The 15,426-nt window shown below is 37.9% G+C and overlaps 1 protein-coding gene across 4 annotated transcripts in view; it reads right to left on the reverse strand.

Annotated features, from left to right (window-relative positions):
- The window catches only part of ALDH1L2 (aldehyde dehydrogenase 1 family member L2), a 28,421-nt gene that overhangs the window by 7,283 nt on the left and 5,712 nt on the right, over nucleotides 1–15,426 (reverse strand). For all 4 annotated transcript variants that reach the window (XR_014935372.1, XM_015864546.3, XM_085518637.1 and 1 more), the window contains exons 3-15: nucleotides 13,270–13,504; nucleotides 10,223–10,388; nucleotides 9,492–9,593; nucleotides 8,665–8,754; nucleotides 7,563–7,697; nucleotides 7,123–7,248; nucleotides 5,536–5,627; nucleotides 4,691–4,838; nucleotides 3,790–3,909; nucleotides 2,504–2,631; nucleotides 1,214–1,364; nucleotides 462–532; nucleotides 231–336 (exon numbers count right to left, since the gene is read on the reverse strand). Coding sequence is in view for 3 of the 4 variants with exons in the window: in XM_015864546.3 (XP_015720032.2) it covers nucleotides 231–336; nucleotides 462–532; nucleotides 1,214–1,364; nucleotides 2,504–2,631; nucleotides 3,790–3,909; nucleotides 4,691–4,838; nucleotides 5,536–5,627; nucleotides 7,123–7,248; nucleotides 7,563–7,697; nucleotides 8,665–8,754; nucleotides 9,492–9,593; nucleotides 10,223–10,388; nucleotides 13,270–13,504 (1,670 nt within the window). In the remaining variant the exon portion in view is untranslated. The remainder of the gene's footprint in view (nucleotides 1–230; nucleotides 337–461; nucleotides 533–1,213; nucleotides 1,365–2,503; nucleotides 2,632–3,789; nucleotides 3,910–4,690; nucleotides 4,839–5,535; nucleotides 5,628–7,122; nucleotides 7,249–7,562; nucleotides 7,698–8,664; nucleotides 8,755–9,491; nucleotides 9,594–10,222; nucleotides 10,389–13,269; nucleotides 13,505–15,426) is intronic.

The raw sequence follows: 15,426 nt of genomic DNA on the forward strand, positions 1-15,426 counted from the left end.
TAATAATGGCATTTTCTTGTAGAAATTGTTCTTGAAAATGAGAGTACCATTAAAGCAGAATTTAAGATAGTCAGTACCTGGTATAATCACAGTAATTTATATAATTATACCTCCACTTTAAAATATATGACAGGTTAAGCTATGGATGAAATCTGCTAGATGCATGAACTATTCTGTCTGAACAAATACTGGGGAGCCTGAGCCATTTGAACATTCCTTTTAGTTTTTACCTGAGCTGTCTTGAGAACCAGCGTGTTGCCTGCAGCCAAGCATGCTGCACTCTTCCATGCAAGCATCATCAGAGGGTAATTCCAAGGGATAACAATTGCACAGACACTTAAGATTGGGGGAAAAAAAAACAACAACAACAAAAAAACAGGGAAAAATTATATTTTTGACTGCAGCTTTAGAATGATTTTTCTATATGCTCAGGCTGTCACTAAGAAGAAATATATAATTACCCTATTGGCTCTTTCTTGGTGAATGTTAGATTATGGTTTGGCCGGGCCTGGTTAATTGGAATTGTAGCACCCTGAAAAAAAAAGAAGACAGATTAATACTGGTACCACTTAACCATTCACCTTTTTAACAAAAACAACTTCCATTTAAGAATGTTTTAGAAAGCCACGGAACAGTCTTGAAAATCAGAAGCATTTGTGCAATTTATGCATCATGGAAAGAGGGAGATGTTTCTACTATAACATTTCCTGCTAAGAGTCAAGTAACCAACTCCTGATTTTCATCTGAGTAACAGAGAAGCATAGATAGCAAAATGATGGAAGTGAGGAAAGAAAGCTGAATGGTATTCTTGGTTGTGCACCTTAAAGGTACTTCAGGAAATGCTGAACTTGTGCCACTTGCTGTGGTACCAAACAGGCACACCGGCATTGATCAGGACATAACATACAGCATGAGTCTTCGCACTTAGCAGCATGACTGTAACACAGTGATTCTGCTCCATGAATGTTCAAGAACTGATTAAGTTACCACCCAATGACATCTCAACTAACTTCTTAGATATTTGGAGTCAGATCCATATTCTCAAACTGGCAGTAGCCTGTGCTTTTTGTATGGTCTGGAAGGCTCACTTTAGGTAAAATTCTAATTTTACTTTATTTTTTGATTTCTTGGACACCATGTCAGCAAAAGGAAAAAAAAAAAAAATGTGTAGAGAAGCATTACCATCGATCGCTTTCTTTACACTTTCACTTGCCTGAATTTTGTCACACCATCCAGCAAAGTATCTGAAAGTTTGTACAGACATTCCAATATGGGTCTTCAAAGCTAAAGTGTAGACAGCTCCTGAATCGATAGACTCTATAGTTGCTAATTCTTCTTGATGTTCTTCCATTAGGTCTGCAAGCCTGTAATCAAACCATTACAAATGCACATCAAAGAGAAGTGGCCTCTAACCACTAAGCATGTAAAACTGCATTTTATTTGGCAAAGACCTGTAACTAAAATAGCATGGGCAGCTGACACAGTGCTGGATACTTCAAAGGCACTCTGATGTTCAAATATATAGATCCTAACATAATGCAAAATGAATATTATATGCCTTAGCACATTAAAAAATCTGGGCTAGTGTCTTTCTAGGCCTCAAGTTCTCTGTCAGTTAGCTCTGAAGCACAACAGTGAGGCATAAGACTGTCAAAGTGTTTGTGATAAAAACTGTTAATAGTAGCCATAGGAGTGTCTCTTCGCTGTCCCCTGCTCAGCAGAAAGGTATGTTTGCACGAATGGATTTTTACAAGATCTTAAGTCATACATCTGTAAAAATGTACATACATACAGACTTATCCCCTGTGGCGCAAGTTGTAGAAGTGCCACCCTGCTACACAGGAGGCTCGAATCCCGGGGGTTGGACTCGATGATCTCTAGGGTCCCTTTCAACCCGCACGAGACTATGAGACTATGAGACTATGAGACAAGGTTTTCCTTAAGCTTCTGTCTGTGTTTTGTTACTCAAATGTATAATCAATGCTCTCATGTGATTTTAAGAGTTTAATTAGGTGCATTTTAGATTTCATAAAAGAGTATTTAAAACTGGGTTTGTAAATTATTTTTTCCACTACATCAATTCTGCTCATTTAAACAATTTGCAGAGATGTGGAAAAATGTTCTTCAATACCTGTTCTAACTGCATGCAGCAGTTAATGGCTAAGGCACCAGCATTAGTGTGCAAAAGGATAAATACGGCATGTCAAGCACAAAGGAGAAAGTTTCACTTAGTGCATGCCTACTATCTTCTATAAATGACTCCTTAAGACAAAGCAGCTGAGCTAGGGGTTTCAACAGTACAAAATTCTCCTGTTTGGCACTCAGAAGGTCTAGTCTGAACATAGCCCAGAGGAAAAAGGACCCTTGTTTGAATTAAGGTGGACTCTGACAGTGGGAGTACAAATATCCAACATATTCAGAAAATATGCAACAATTCTTCAGAGGAGCTAAACAATATGATTTAAAAACAAAACAAAACCCATGCAAACTGCCCTTTACATACTTGTACATGAGTCGCCCTCTTTCCCTTGCATTCATTCTTCCCCATTCACCATCTTCAAATGCCTCTTTTGCTGCTGCCACTGCTCTGTCAACGTCAGCCAAGGAAGCAGAAGATACACTGGCAATTACCTGTCACCAGGTAGAAATGCCTTAACTCAGACAGAACGGCTGGATGCAGAGTGTTACTCTTAACTGGGTATAAGCAAAGAATTGATATAATAGTATAATAAATAATATAATCGAGCCAATCAGCTGTCATGGGTGAGACATGCTGCAAGAAGTTGATACACAGCTGATGGAGGCAGAACTTGGAAGACAATGTAGGAACTCTGATTCCTACATCTTTCTTCACAGCAAGGGACTTCATCCCGCTGGAAGACACCTTTCTATATGTAAGATCAGCATGGTATTATAGATGTTGAAGGTCTTATTATTATTATCTAATATCCAAATGTGGTAAAACGAGTCCTGAACATTTAATTTCTTAGAAGCTGAGTTTCTGTTACCACGACATGTATGTAGTATTTTATGATTGTCTTCTGTACAAACATATAATGTAAACCCTAAAACAGAATTGCTATGACTTTTATTCCACTCCAGAACGAGGTACAGAGAAGTGCCACATTCTGGCTTCTGATGACAGTGAAATCTGTGCTACTGATTTTAGCAGAATTCAGTTACTCCAGAAATAAAAGGCATATATGGGCATCAGAATGACTTCTATTAATAATTCTGAGATGCTCAATCAAGATGTAATACTTTTGAGAGGAAAAAGTGAAACAGTATTTTCCTGTTCAAAGTTCATTTTTCAAACTGGGAATTTAATGGGATATTTTAAAGTCACATTTGCCCTGAGACAGATTGGTAGTAAAGTAAAAGCTGAAGTTAATGACTGACAGAAAATACATACAATATTGTAACAAAAAGTACCTCTTTAGCAACTCAACATTTGTTTGCAAAGATAAGCAGGAATGAGAACAGGGTAAAACATTCATCTGTATGGAGATTAACACACTAGCTGAAGTGGAATTAGGTTATTTTTAATGAACAACTTAACTGAAATGCAAAAAATGTAGAACATATAAATTGAGAACCAAATTTAAATTTAAAATTATTTAGAGAGGTTGCTTAATGTATGGTTTTGAACATGGTGACATTTGGTGCTTTAGATTTTTTTTGTAGGTAAAGTAATTGAGATACACTGAAATTGAGAATAGATGATCTCCAGAGGTCCCTTCCAGCCTCTGCAATTCTGTCACTCTGTGATTGTATTTAAAAATTACTTACTGATTCATCTGTTGGATTTATGGTATCGTATGTTTTTCCATCATCAGCATCAACAAACTGACCATTAATAAAACACTGGTACGGCATATTCACAGTCATGTTGTTCACATTTTTTGAAACCTAAGAGCAAAATAAATAAGAACTTAATTTACCTTTTTAACAATTAAGGTTTTAATGTAGCTTATCAGGGTTTTGATATGTATACATATGCATATGTTTATAGGCAACACTGAGCCAAATTTTAGGATGTATATATGACTGTTAGGAACGACCAGAAAGGCAAAATTAAATGGAAGTAACATTCTCCATCAACACCACTGCCCACACTCCGAGACAATTAAGCTGATTTCTGTATTTTTTATTGTTGGATCTCTATGGTCAAACAAATACTAAACCCTGGTTAAGGCCAGTCCCAGTGGAACTGAAACAGATGTGTAACTTTTAAATTCAAGAAATTCTCACTTGCTTAATGACTTCACAAAACACACGATCTTCCCTTTCCTTAGGAGTGAATGGGGCACATTTTGCCTCAGGACAGAAGGCTTGGAATTACTCTGATTGAGAAATTCTGGTAGGATAGTGAAGGACCAGTAGGAATATCCGTTCATGTGCAAGCTACTCTATACTTGATCTCGCAGTTTCTAGAACACTAGAACACTGTAAATGACATTACATATGTACTTCCAAAATGTCAATATAAAACTTATATAAAACACATATATAAAACTTCACAAATAGAAGTTACAGAGGAGAGTTTGCATGACCAAACATTTGCTTTTCCCATTGCATCAAGCAATCCAGTGTCTATTTCCACCCCTTCTCCCCTCAAAAAAAACAACAAGAAAAAAAAAAAACACGACAAAAATAGAATAACCAAAGAAGGGAAAATGAAAGGTCTTACATAATCGACAACCAACTCTTCTTCTCCATCCTCTCCTCTGAGTTTTCTGACAGCCATTTGAATAAAGTCTGCAAATTTAGTGGCCATATACACATCTTCATTCTGAAGCTGAAGCCCACTGTATTTCTGTTTGATCTCTTCTAGCATTCTGAGGATTTTAAGGAAAGAGCAAGTTAAATTACAAATGGAAGAATTATTTGGATAAACAAACCATTAGAAGGTGGAAAGAGGTCAAAACTGGGCACCAGTTTGTATGCATTCGAATATACGTGTATCTGTTTCTCTGAGAATACTTTCTGATAAACATTTGTAAATAAATGATAGGTAGCATATATTGATTGACAAAACTGCATATAAGATGACCCTCACCCATACACAAAGGCAGTTTAGAGCTCTATGGGACTGGTATTTAAGAAGGACAATAATACATTAATTAAAGAAACAAACAAAAAAATGATATGCTAATTTTATATTATGGCCTACGATATCTGACTTGCAAAAAGAAGTAAACTGAGGTGACCCATTAAACTCTGTGCAGTTATATGCACAGGTTGAACTAGTCCTGTGAATGGCTCCTCCCTCCCTCTGGGGAGTCCTTTGCTCAGCTTCTGAATCAGCCCCCTTGAGATACCTGTCACTGCATGCAGACAGGTACAGGCACCAATATGCTTCCCTGTGAGGCTGCTGTTCCTGATGTTAAGGGGAACTTCACTTGAATAGAAAGATCAGTAACTCCCAGTTTTGGGAACAGAACCCCTACTATCTACCCTGACTTAAAAGCACTGTGACAACACTGTTTCCATTAACTTTTGTATCATTATTTCCTTCTTTTGAATAGTTTTTACCTGACAACATGCATAGAGGATGCTCCAGATTTGAAGAAGTCTGTAGAATCTTCTATTACAGGAACATTGCTCAAAATTCCTTTCCAGATAGCCTAATAATATATAAAAATTGTGGAAGCAATAATGAACTATCCTCTAATTGAAAGAAGTATTTATCAAACAATATTTTCTAAGATATCCATGACTATAAATGCATTATTTCAGATGATCCTAAAACAGAAAACTATCTGAAGAGGATCTGGAAATGCAGGCCTCAAGTTACCCAATAAAATCTCCAGCATAACTATACCAAAAAAGATTATTTCATCCACGATAATTTCACCTCATCAGGCAAGGAACCTAAATGGCACAATGCTAAAAATGTACAGGCCCATTTTTAAGGTCTTTACAAACAATATTAACAATATTAACAATAACTTCTCACTGCATTATGGAATATGCTGTCAGCAGAGGTGGGAGCAGCCTGGAGAACGTTGGGACAGGATGGATGGAATTTCTGGCACCTGGGCAAAGTTGAGATGTAGTTTAACCTACATGCATTCAATGGACATCTCTGCTAGCATGCAAGCTGAAATAACTGGCAGAGTGATATATTTATTAAGTATAATTAGGTTCCAGAGTTAGCAGTTCATGTCTTGAACTAAAGAGTTTATATTTCTTTTAGCTATTGTCTCAGTCAGTCAATAGCTCCAGGCAGTACTTCAGTTGCTGGCAAGCAAGTTCAAGGTAATCTTGGAGCAGCAGCTTAAAACATGAGCACATCAAGCCTCCCGGCTTGTGCCAAAAGTTACTGACTATAGCAGAGTTAGCAGAAGGGAAGACACCTATGACTGGGTTGCTCTGGCACAAAGCCTAAATTATGACCAATATGGCTTTCAGTTAAGCAAATGACACACATTACAGAGGGGCAGATTATAGAAGAGAGCAGCAAGGCGCCTCTCTCACCTTGGCAATCTTTTGCTCCAGCTGCCCTATTGCTGCATCCCTCTACCACCTAGCTCCCCGTGCCCTTTCTGGGTTCTCAAATTAGCACTGGTCCCTGGACATAAGGGCAGAACAAAACTATTGAAACAACCTGCCAGCAGCTTACTAATCACTAAGGCAACAAAGGCTTAGGGAGAAAATCACTGCTTTTCTCCTTCAGACTGCTGTTTAAAGAATCCCTGGATCTTGTCCACAATAACCACTCTGACAGCATCCAAGTGAATGACACCACAGTTCAAGGCTGTTTTCAGCTGACTCGCTAGTGTGAGATAACCTCATTGTTGTGAGATAAAGACCTTTTAGTTTCTCCTCACTGTAGCCTCGCTCCCATCTTCATCATTCATATACATTACCATAACTGACTTTGTGATCATTGTTTTTGTATCACATGCATATGAAATAAAATTTGATAGGGATATGTGTAATCTTTAGCATACTCTAGTAAATTCTTAAATCCATTCAAATTCATTTTACTAACAAAAGATTCATAAAATATTTCTTCAAAGACAATCTGCATGGTTAAATAAAAGATATGCCTATAGTGAGAATGAAGTAATGTTTTAATCTGTACTAATATCCAGCTAAAGCAGTTTATGGAGTTACCTTAATATCTTCTGCCATCTTTTTCTCCTCTTCTGTAAGTTCCAGGGTAGTTGTTTCATCAGCAGAGAAGTATTTAGAAGCAGGGATCATTTTTCCATCCTGAAACTGCAGATTTCTCACTAGTACCTGAAAATAGAGGGGATATGAGCTTTTATGCATCAGTATAAATTGCAGGAAAGCTGATATGATATATATAATATAAAACAGGGCATTCCTACTCATCTTTCAGATTACCCTCTATACTAACACATTTTAATCACTACTGAAAATGAATACGTATTGAGCGTGAAGCAAAACATGAATATCTTCCCTACAGGGTGGCAGTGAACCAGTAAATATCAAACAAACCAGCTACCATTTGCAGCATACAATTCCACACTACCTGCACTTCTTGCTGATCTATTCCATCCATACTCATGTTTTTCAGATGGAGCACTTACCATCTTCCCATCATTACCAAAAATGACTAGACCATTCTTGGTTACAAGTCCAGGTCTTGAAGCACCTCTTATTGCCAGCTCTTGTCCGGCAGGCACTGAAGCATCAAGTAACGATGAGCCATAAAAAGTAACCACCTAAAAATAAATGGAATCAAAAGTACATAGATTCTAGTCATGCTTTAAAAACCTAATAATTGAAATTGTTTGGAAACATTAATACAATACAAAGTAATAAAATATAAGTAACTGCACATGCAAACCATGTTACAATATCATATCTGTATCTTTATAACCCAGGACACCTAAAACTTTGCAAGCTGCCTAAACCTGCAAAGCTGCGTAGCTTTAACATTGTGCATGACTAGACCAGTGCAAAAAAGGAAGCAAAGTTCGATGGTACATGTACAAAATGAGAGACCAGCAGAAGCCTGACTGTAAGTGGTGGAGTCCTGATCTGCCTCCAGGCTGGCACTGCTGAACATTGCCTCTCACTTGGGCTCTTCAGCTCTTTCAAGGCTCTCAAAGCATCACCAGTCCCTGCACATCAGCACAGAACCAGGCTTTTGGAGCAACCTACCCACAGCTGGCTAATTTTTAAGTAAAAAAAATTAGGATGTCAGAGGCAGGAAATGTGATTTTTAAAATATTTTATGCAAGTAAAATGTGGATCAAATGTGTAATGGTCTTAAAACATCAAAAGGAAACAGCTGTTCAGGGAAAAAATTAGACGTATTTATTTCTGAAAGTGATTTTTGTACTCCCAGACCCAAATTTCTTTTAAAAATCCCTCCCTTTGCTATTTTTGTTACTCACAGTGTTTCATTTTGCTGTTACATGGTGATGGTGCCCTTTCAATATGGGCTTCATTACACTGTAACGTATATCTGCTTCCCAAAGTGACTGTGGTTCTACCCATGTTATTTACTGCTTCATATCATGGTTTTTTTAGATATTCTTCTTGTCTTTTAATTAAACTACAATTTTGAAAAAGTATCTTTATACAGCCACCAAATGAGAGCTCCTCCAGTGTAATTGCAGTAATGCAGAGACTTTCAGCTTTCATAAGAGAAAACAGTCAGAAATGGGAATTTACAGAGCATACCTGGTCATCTATTTTTGCCCATGCTCCAGGTACTTTATCATGCCCTCGGATCCAGTTGTGCAAAGCTGCTGCAGGTTGATCCCAGGAGATCTAGGAAATCAAGACATATCAGCTAATTCTTCTCTCTTTAGTTACAAATCAAGTTATTAATGCTTACCAGTTTACAAATTTTTCCCTCGCTTTCTTTCAGCTGTTAAGAACACAGAAATGGTCTGATGTAATATAGGAAGATCAGTGATCCCTACATGGCTAAATACCAAATACCTATCAAATGGGATGCACCTCCTATCATACGGGATGATCTTAACACTTCTGTGTTCTGTGCAGTCTTTATCTGTCCACAGATTATCCTTCTCATACTAATATACTGATATCATAACTCTCACTACCAGGTATTCATTCATAAATAATATTATGATTAACAAATCTAATAAGCACAGTATAAATGTAAATAGTGTATGTTTCCATTTCCTAACATCCAACCTAGTTCTGGTAAAGAAAACAGCACAGACTCTTGGTAAACAAGCCAGGACAGTTATCTCCATTCAGTGTTGTATTTCAAAGTATGGTAACCTAAGTACCCACAGAAGGCACAACTGCCATCTAGCTATGTGCAGATGATCCCAAGTAGATCATCAAGTTTCTAAATATATGTAACTGCTGGCTGGCAATCTGAACTTAACCTGAGTCTTCATGGATTTGTCACAGAAATATGAGGAAACAACTGAGTTAAAACCCACATTCATTTTAAGTCACTGCTATTGCAATCTGAATTAGAACAGCTTTTTCTAGTGACTGGCACGTATCACAGTGTTATTTAACACTACCTCTGCATTTTCCTTTTTCTGGATCCCTTCGTATGTTGCCCCTTCTTTCGGCTGAGGTATACGAGGCGCCTTACCATCAGCAATTAGATGTACAGCTTCCACCTAAGTAAAAAGCAACAGATTTAACATTAGCTTGGCTCTCCTTCTGTCTTCAGTCATGTTTGTGGCTGACAGAAGACTTTCTTCCACAAGAGGAAATGGCTTATTTTCAAAACCCAGGTTTTCCAAAATCTAGGAGACCAATGTGGCACTGGTTAACGTGCATATATTCTTGAGAAACTCCTTTGACAAAAGAAATAGCCTCAGAATATGATGGGAGTACCCAGTCACCATGCATACAGCAGCTGCCTGAATTAAGCAGGACCGGTGTTTAGAACATGGTTCTGTATGTTTGCATTCAACTCTTTCCCTTTTCTTTCTGCAAATATATATGTATTTATATTTCTCTCTTTCTCTCTTGAGAACACTCAAGACAAACCTGACCTCTTGCCTTCTGCAGAAACAGGATATGCTCTGCCCACTGTCAGCAACCTGTCAGCCACCTTCTCAGCTGTTGTAAAGCAACAGAGTTCATCTGAAGTTTAAAATTCATCTGAACACCACAACCTCTCTTCCCAAATGCATGCATCTTGCCAGTACTGCCTTTTTTTTTTTTTTTTTTTTCTTTTCAAACTCCAGCAGATGTTATTCTTTTCTTATAAAATGTTGCTATTTAGTACAGGCAAACATACCATAGCCTTTACTCCTTCCGGGAAGAGAAACCGGTTATACAGATCATCCACAGTATCATTTTGGCCAACATCGCATTCTCGCTGAAGAAGTATCGGTCCAGTGTCCAAACCATCATCAGCCCAAAAAATTGTAAACCCTGCTTTCTTATCTCCTTGAATTAAAGTCCTGGAGGTAAAAGAAGCCTTACAGTAAATAGAGAAAACGTGAAAGCAGCCAGGGATATCCATCCATGTGTTACACGTTCATTTACTTCATGCAGATAGAAGATCCTAACTGTCTTTATCACCAGTTTCATTACTTATTTCACAGTCAAGCACCCAGAACTTTGATACTACGTGTACTTTCACAGAGAGACATAAGAAAGACTTCAGTGCTCATCACAGTCATTGTGCTATTTAAAATGTATCATCTGTGGCTTAAACATATAGAGCAGAAAGTGTGCAGTAGCTGTGTGTGTTTGAAAGATGAAACCATGTGAATAGTCTAAATAATTCCGAATTGTTTATTGTAATTAGCTAAGCTTCACAGCTTATCTGTAGGTCAGCAAGGGAAGCACAGTTGTCCCACAGGTGAAAGCGCCAAACTGACAGTGGAAAATGATGGACATTTAGCAAAGTACTAATACACAACTGCTTAAGGAAAAGACACTGGGGGAATTTATGTCCAGTCAGATTCTCAGCAGGTCTGCATGAACATGCACATACTAGTTATACAGCAGACCTATACTGATTTACATCAGCTCAAGATCTGTTCCTGAGTGTGAAGGGAACTCCAGCCACACAGATTTTCCACTTCTTCCTTGGAGATGCAGGTGCCTCAGAATGATGGAAAATCAAATACAAGTGTTTAAGGGAGCAGCCAGAAGTGTCAGTGTGCAAACATCAATACCATTTTTGTAAAACATACGGCATACATAATTATTCCTTTGGCAGTCCATGCTGTGAGAAGATCATCTGAAATCTGGTTTATATATTTGAAAACTCACTATATGAACACTGAAAACTACATTATTAAAAGCATGCATTTCTGCAGAAAGAGGGGCAAACTCTGAAGACAGCTGGGGGAGTCAGCAGTTCAAATAAAAGCGAAAGCTTGCAGGTAACAGATCCTCCAGAAACTGAAACAGCATCTCATCTGTTTTACATTAGCTGTAAATACAGAACTATCACCCTAATGCAGCATGTCCTTGGTATTGCTCCGGCAGAGAAGAAAGTACTGTGGAAAAACATCTCTGATGCTGAGTAGACAACAGGATGAGAACTCCTGAGAACTCTTTCCTCTGCGCACCACCTCAAAGCTCCCTTTGCAGATGGCTGCTGGTAACAGAGTAGCAGTAGGTGAAAGAGGTTGTGAAGGAAGGAGTGAAAGAACCCTCAGAGGTTCAGGATCTTTGCCTGTAACAAATGCCTCTTAGACATGCATCATCCCACTGGTTTTCTCAGTCGTGGTGTTTGTGTGGGAGAAGGGTCTACTACAGCTCAAGGGCTACGGCCACAACAGATGGAAGAAACCTTAATGACAGCAAGGGACTCAAGGCTGAAACACATGAGCCATCAGTAAAGGTGAAATGCATAGTTTAAAACTCTTGGGACAACAGCCTTTATCTGAAAAGGGCAGATGCTTACAGAATGAATATACAAAACAGGGCTATCTGATCTCTTTGTCGGCTGCCTCCTCACTTCAATTAAGAAAGAACAAGCAATCACTCCTTATTCACCTCCCCATGTCTTTCATGGCTTTTTACACAACTGGTGTATTTCCTTCCCAGTGATCTGTTTTCCACTCTGAAGACTCCTAGACTTCTGCACCATCATGTGGAAGTTGGTCTATACCAAGATTTTTCTGAGGCATTTCTACTTCTTTCATGCTCCAAGATCCTTCCCGTGGTCTCTTTTCCGAACAACAACTTAGATTTTACTGCTTACATACAGTCAGCTTTTTCCCCCTTACATATCATTACCTTATGTTTTTCTAACTCCAAATTTTACCTCATGTTTTCTGAATCTTAATTTATTCACTTATGTATTGAAGTAACACCTTAAGCTCCTTCACCTGGAATACCAATATAAGCCTCCTGCTTTGCCATTCTTTTTGCTTAGCACCTTTTTATATCAAAAACCTATATCACGCTACGTACCTCCCACCTTTAACACACTCAAGAAAATGGTTGTTATTTAATTTTGTGCCTTAAAAGTTGGCCCTTTATATCTTTTACATCTATTTTGCCAAAATTTGTGCTCTTCCTGATTTTACTTATTTGGACAGAAATGCCACTTTCTGAAGGTTTTCCTGGCATCTCTAGTGGTCTCCTTTACACTCTCTTCAAGTATTCTTTTCAAGTACTTCAGCTTATCTTTTTTCTCACTGTGGGTTGTTATTCAAAGAACAAAATATGCTTTTGCTTTGACTTTACAGCATTACATTTTTAGGTAATCATCATAATGCCTGCAAGATTCTTTTTAATTTTTTAAAATATATTTAGACAATTTCTCTTTGAATTTAAACTTAATGATAAAGACATGTCTTTTGACATAGGAATGCTACATCAGAGTCCACTGTGGTCGTTACTGCAGTTAAGCTCTTTCATGGTAACATTCTGAATCTAGTCTCGTGCATTGCACTGGATGATAGAAGTTCTTCTTCTTATGGATTCTTTCATGTCTTTCTTTCCCTTCTGTGAAATCTTAGACTCTGCATGAAGCCCTGTTGTTACACTTACCTATTGTTTGAGGGGGGATAGCTGCAAGAGTACCATCCTGCCTATGGAGACTACATACTGCTAATTTACCTATGTGAGTACTACACAAATGCACAGACCACATCACTGGTCTTCCACAAATAACAGCTGCACTCATGATGGAAATAACGTGGAGTCTCTGGTATGAAGAGCAGTTCATGATCCAAATATTCAGCTGCTTCAGAGAAATTGTTTCAGAGCAGTTGCAAGGCAACAGAACTGTGTCAGTGTTTACATAAATAATGAATCTGGCCCAATGTCCTAGCAGGATGAATCTGTAGTTTTGTTGAACAACAGGCAAAAGCTTACCAGTTGATTGCAGAAGCTCCTCGGTGGCGTGGTAGGATGGATGGATGGTAAATAATTGAGCCATGTTTTGGGCAGTCAATGACATCCATTGGGATGAACTGTGTACAGAACGGAAGGACATTTAACTCTGCTCCAACTGACTTGTAGGCTGCAATTACTTCCTGGATTGGCTTGCCTTTAGCTCTCCATCTGGGAAATTTAAAAACAGGAGTGCCGTCCTTCTCTGCTGCCAGTGCTGAGGAACAAAAATATACTTTTCTTTAATTCACATTCTGTGTTAAAAATTCAAACTAAAAGAAGTTTTGTACAACAGCCCAGATCACTAAACGTATTACAGATAGCCTTTTGTACTGTTCTGTATGCTGTTTAAATAAAACTTTATACTTGGATAAATGTGATTAATTATGTCATGGATTCTCATTCCTATAGTTTGGGTCATTCTCAACTTTAATTTCACTCTCGTGGCTTGGGTAGTAAGAATGAAGAATGCCACTGAAAATTAAATAATAGCACTTAATTTCTTGTCTGGACATTACATTTGCTTGCAACTGGTTTAGCAGAGCTTAGTTTTACCTCTCACATTTGTATGAGATTACAATTATGCACTCATGTCAGCAGCAATTTAACATGTGACTCAAATAATTACAAATGCTAGCAGCCTTCAGTCATTTCTTCAATATTCTGTTTACTGATGCTTTCTGGATATGCTCCCATTTATTTGTGAGACACACAGCTACACCAAGAATTTGGCTCAAGGGTGAGAAAAAGCAACTGCATTATTGCAGACATAATCTTCAGATGTTTGATAAATTCCACTGTACATCTGCTTAACAACCCATCACAGAAAAGATGGTAGAGTCAAACTCTATAGCTGTTGAGCTGGATCTGTAATAGGAAGAAAAGGGAATACAGAAAATTTACTTAATTTAACTCCTATTTCTAAACACTTTTTGGATTTCCGTCCTCTTTTTCATTTCTGAAATTGGATTTTGAGTTTAACCTGAAACATCATTAGCCTATTAACATAGGTCTTAAGTAAATACTTAATGAAGTATCATTCCATCCAGTGCACTGGAAGCTAGCATGTACTGGAATTGCTTTCAGAAATAAAAAGCATAGCTGACTGAAGATATACAGAAACATTAGAAATTTTCCCTTGTGACTGAAGTTGTTTAGATCATCAGAAAGCAAAAAAACAATGAAGTCTTAGGAAAACAACAAACATTCTACAGCTCAATTAAAATGGTCATGATGGAAATCAGACAAAGATTTGTTGAGTTACATCTGCTAGTATAAAAACTGTATAATAACAGTTTGTATAATGCAACCAATGTATAATGCAACCATTATGGTATGCTTCCAGAGCTGGACAGACACATTGTCTTTTTCTAAACTAATAGACATCTCCTATAATTCTTCCAGTGTATGATTAATTCTTTCAGTGAGGTTACAGAATGCAACCAACTTGAGAGCCATTGGGAGTGCCACAGGCAACGTAAGAAAAATCTACCTTTGATTTTTCCCTCATTCTATAAAAAACATGTCAGGACTTGAACACAAAAGAGGACACATTCAAGGCAGCTCATGGAACGTAGTTTTAATTTCTGTTAATCCATAAAGGCAAGTTCTTTTTTGGCACTTGTTAATCCTATTAACTCACCATTGCTGTGGCACTGAAAAGAGAAAGTTATACTTCAGGTAATGACTTCAAAGTAGCTTCTGCACCATGCTGTTTTCCTCTCTATGAGTTCAATTCTGAATACCTCTAAAGCAACTGCTTAGAAAGTTTGCAAAATCTTGGCAATGCAAAAAGGAAGAGCAAAGCCTCTTCTACCCTTTCCAGTGAGTTTTCCTTAGTCCAACTGGAAGAGAAATAGGCTCTGCAGGCATACTGCTGCATATGAGCTTGCCAGAAAGGGCGGAAGTCCAAGAATAAATAGTCTTGGCTCCAAGCCTTGAGTGTCCCAGACAGCACCATGGAACATGAGACAGATATTTGCGTTTGAGTGCAGGCTCAACAGCTATTTGCTAACACATCTTGTTAAGTCAGGACCAAGACTATCGGACTGTTCCTCAAACCTGCTTTACATATTTTGATTATTGTTAAGATACAGATCTAGTTCAGATTGGAACCTCTAGGTAGACATTCAAATAAGG

The sequence above is a fragment of the Coturnix japonica genome, chromosome 1, assembly GCF_054131305.1.
Source record: "Coturnix japonica strain WE chromosome 1, WE-NBRP24, whole genome shotgun sequence".
NCBI classification, from domain to species: Eukaryota; Metazoa; Chordata; class Aves; order Galliformes; family Phasianidae; genus Coturnix; species Coturnix japonica.